Below are 1,873 nucleotides of genomic sequence, written 5' to 3'. Positions count from 1 at the left end.
GGAATATGTTTTGGCTTGAGATTGCTGGATATTTAATCATAAAATATGGAATCACTTAACAAAGGTAATGCACAAGATGATTCTAGAACAAATAGCCTATAATGGGAAAGTAAACTGCTAAGACTCCTGACTAGTCTGACATTCTTTGAAGGGAAACGTCATTTCTGGACTTCAAGGAACAAAGTGCTTTAGGTGATCTCTAGAAAGCAGAAACATTTTTAGTTTAGAAATGAGCTCTCTTGATCTCAGTATTTCTTCCTGAAGAGAGAAAGAATTTTTTTTTTTTAACTTTCAGTAGAATTCAAACAAATAATGAAGGCCTGGAAGATAAGAAAATTAGTTCAAAGTTATTACCACCTTAAAGTAGAGAGTGGCCTAGATGATTTTGTTCATCATGGATTACTTATTTCTTACAGAAAATGGTTCTTGACATCACCCTCTTGAAGAACACTTTAATATCCTTACTTTGCAGGCTATAGATGAGGGGGTTCAACATGGGTGTGATGACTCCATAGAAGAGGGAAACCATTCTTCCCCAGTCCTCAGAGGTGGATGAAGGTGGTTGTAGATATATGTAGATGGCTGTTCCAAAGAAGAGAGTCATCACGACCAGGTGGGACCCACATATCCCAAAGGCTTTTCTCCATCCTTCTGCTGATCTGGTTCTCAATACTGCTTGAACTATGAAACCATAAGAGGTGAGGATCAATGTCACCGGGATTAGCAGAATTAATATACTAAAGAAAAAGAGCTCAGCCTCAATAGCCTTTGGGTCAGCACATGACAACTTGAGAAGGGCAGGGACCTCACAGAAGTGGTCCACTTCCTGATGATCAAAGCATGGCATGCTAAGGGTAAAAGAAGATTGCAACATTGAGTTGCTGGAACCAGAGAGCCACGAGAAAGCAGGCCTCCTTTGGCAGAACACAGGACTCATGATGACTACATAGTGGAGAGGCCTGCAGATTGCCACAAACCTGTCAAAGAAAATAATGGTCAGAAGGAGGCACTCAGTGGCCCCCAGGGCCAGGAAGATGATGAGTTGGGCCACACAGCCACCATAGTTGATGGTCTTTTTATTCTGACAAATATTTGCCAGCATGTGAGGGACTGTGCCTGTGGTATAACAGAGATCCAAAACGGAAAGATTAGTGAGAAAGAAGTACATGGGTTTATGAAGTTTGGGCTCCTGAATGCATGCCATCATGATGGACACATTTCCAAAGATGGTGACTGTGTAGGATATCAACAGAACCACAAGAAGGGGCATCTGCAGCCAGGGCCTGTCCGAGAATCCGAGAAGTATGAACTCTTGTGAGGAGTTCTTGTTTGCCCAATTCATGATTCACTTAGTTTTAATTACCTAAATTGCATAAAAAGAACACAGTCGAGAGAGTCATTGAAGACTCCTATTTGAACTGAACTGAATGTAGATTAATTATACTGCATAGATCAGCACGAAGCAGAATTTACAGTTAGTTAAATGGAATCCTTATGAATACAATATCATAAGGAAGCCATTACAGAGGTTACATAATGGTAAAAAGAATTTCCTCTGTTTTCAGTAGTTTTGTTTGATTGATGTTATGATTTAAATCAGTACATTTAAATGCCATAAGATATAAAAATTATCAGCATAGAGTATGGAAAACTAAGTTTCAATGCATTTCAATCCCTCTCCCTTTTCTTACCTGCTTACCTACCTTCACAAATATTTTTTATAATAAATACTGCTTTGAATTCAATTATGCTTATTTCAGATTCAAAATTTTGAGCAAATTAATATAGAAAGTTATGAGTTTTACCTAAATCTGCAATTCACCTGTAGAAATTCTGCTTGTTTTAATAACATCTTCAGGTGACTTTCTGGGTT

At 38.4% G+C, this 1,873-nt stretch overlaps 1 protein-coding gene across 1 annotated transcript; it reads right to left on the bottom strand.

The window, feature by feature from the left end:
• Positions 1-403: 403 nt before the first annotated feature.
• On the bottom strand, positions 404-1,342 carry LOC131275242 (putative olfactory receptor 2B3). Its single transcript, XM_058285071.1, has one exon. It carries the CDS (start codon positions 1,340-1,342, stop codon positions 404-406), a length of 939 nt encoding a protein of 312 aa, XP_058141054.1.
• Positions 1,343-1,873: the final 531 nt, after the last annotated feature.

Source organism: Dasypus novemcinctus, chromosome 22 (genome assembly GCF_030445035.2).
Source record: "Dasypus novemcinctus isolate mDasNov1 chromosome 22, mDasNov1.1.hap2, whole genome shotgun sequence".
NCBI lineage: Eukaryota > Metazoa > Chordata > Mammalia > Cingulata > Dasypodidae > Dasypus > Dasypus novemcinctus.
This window is presented reverse-complemented; position numbering and strand designations above follow the sequence as displayed.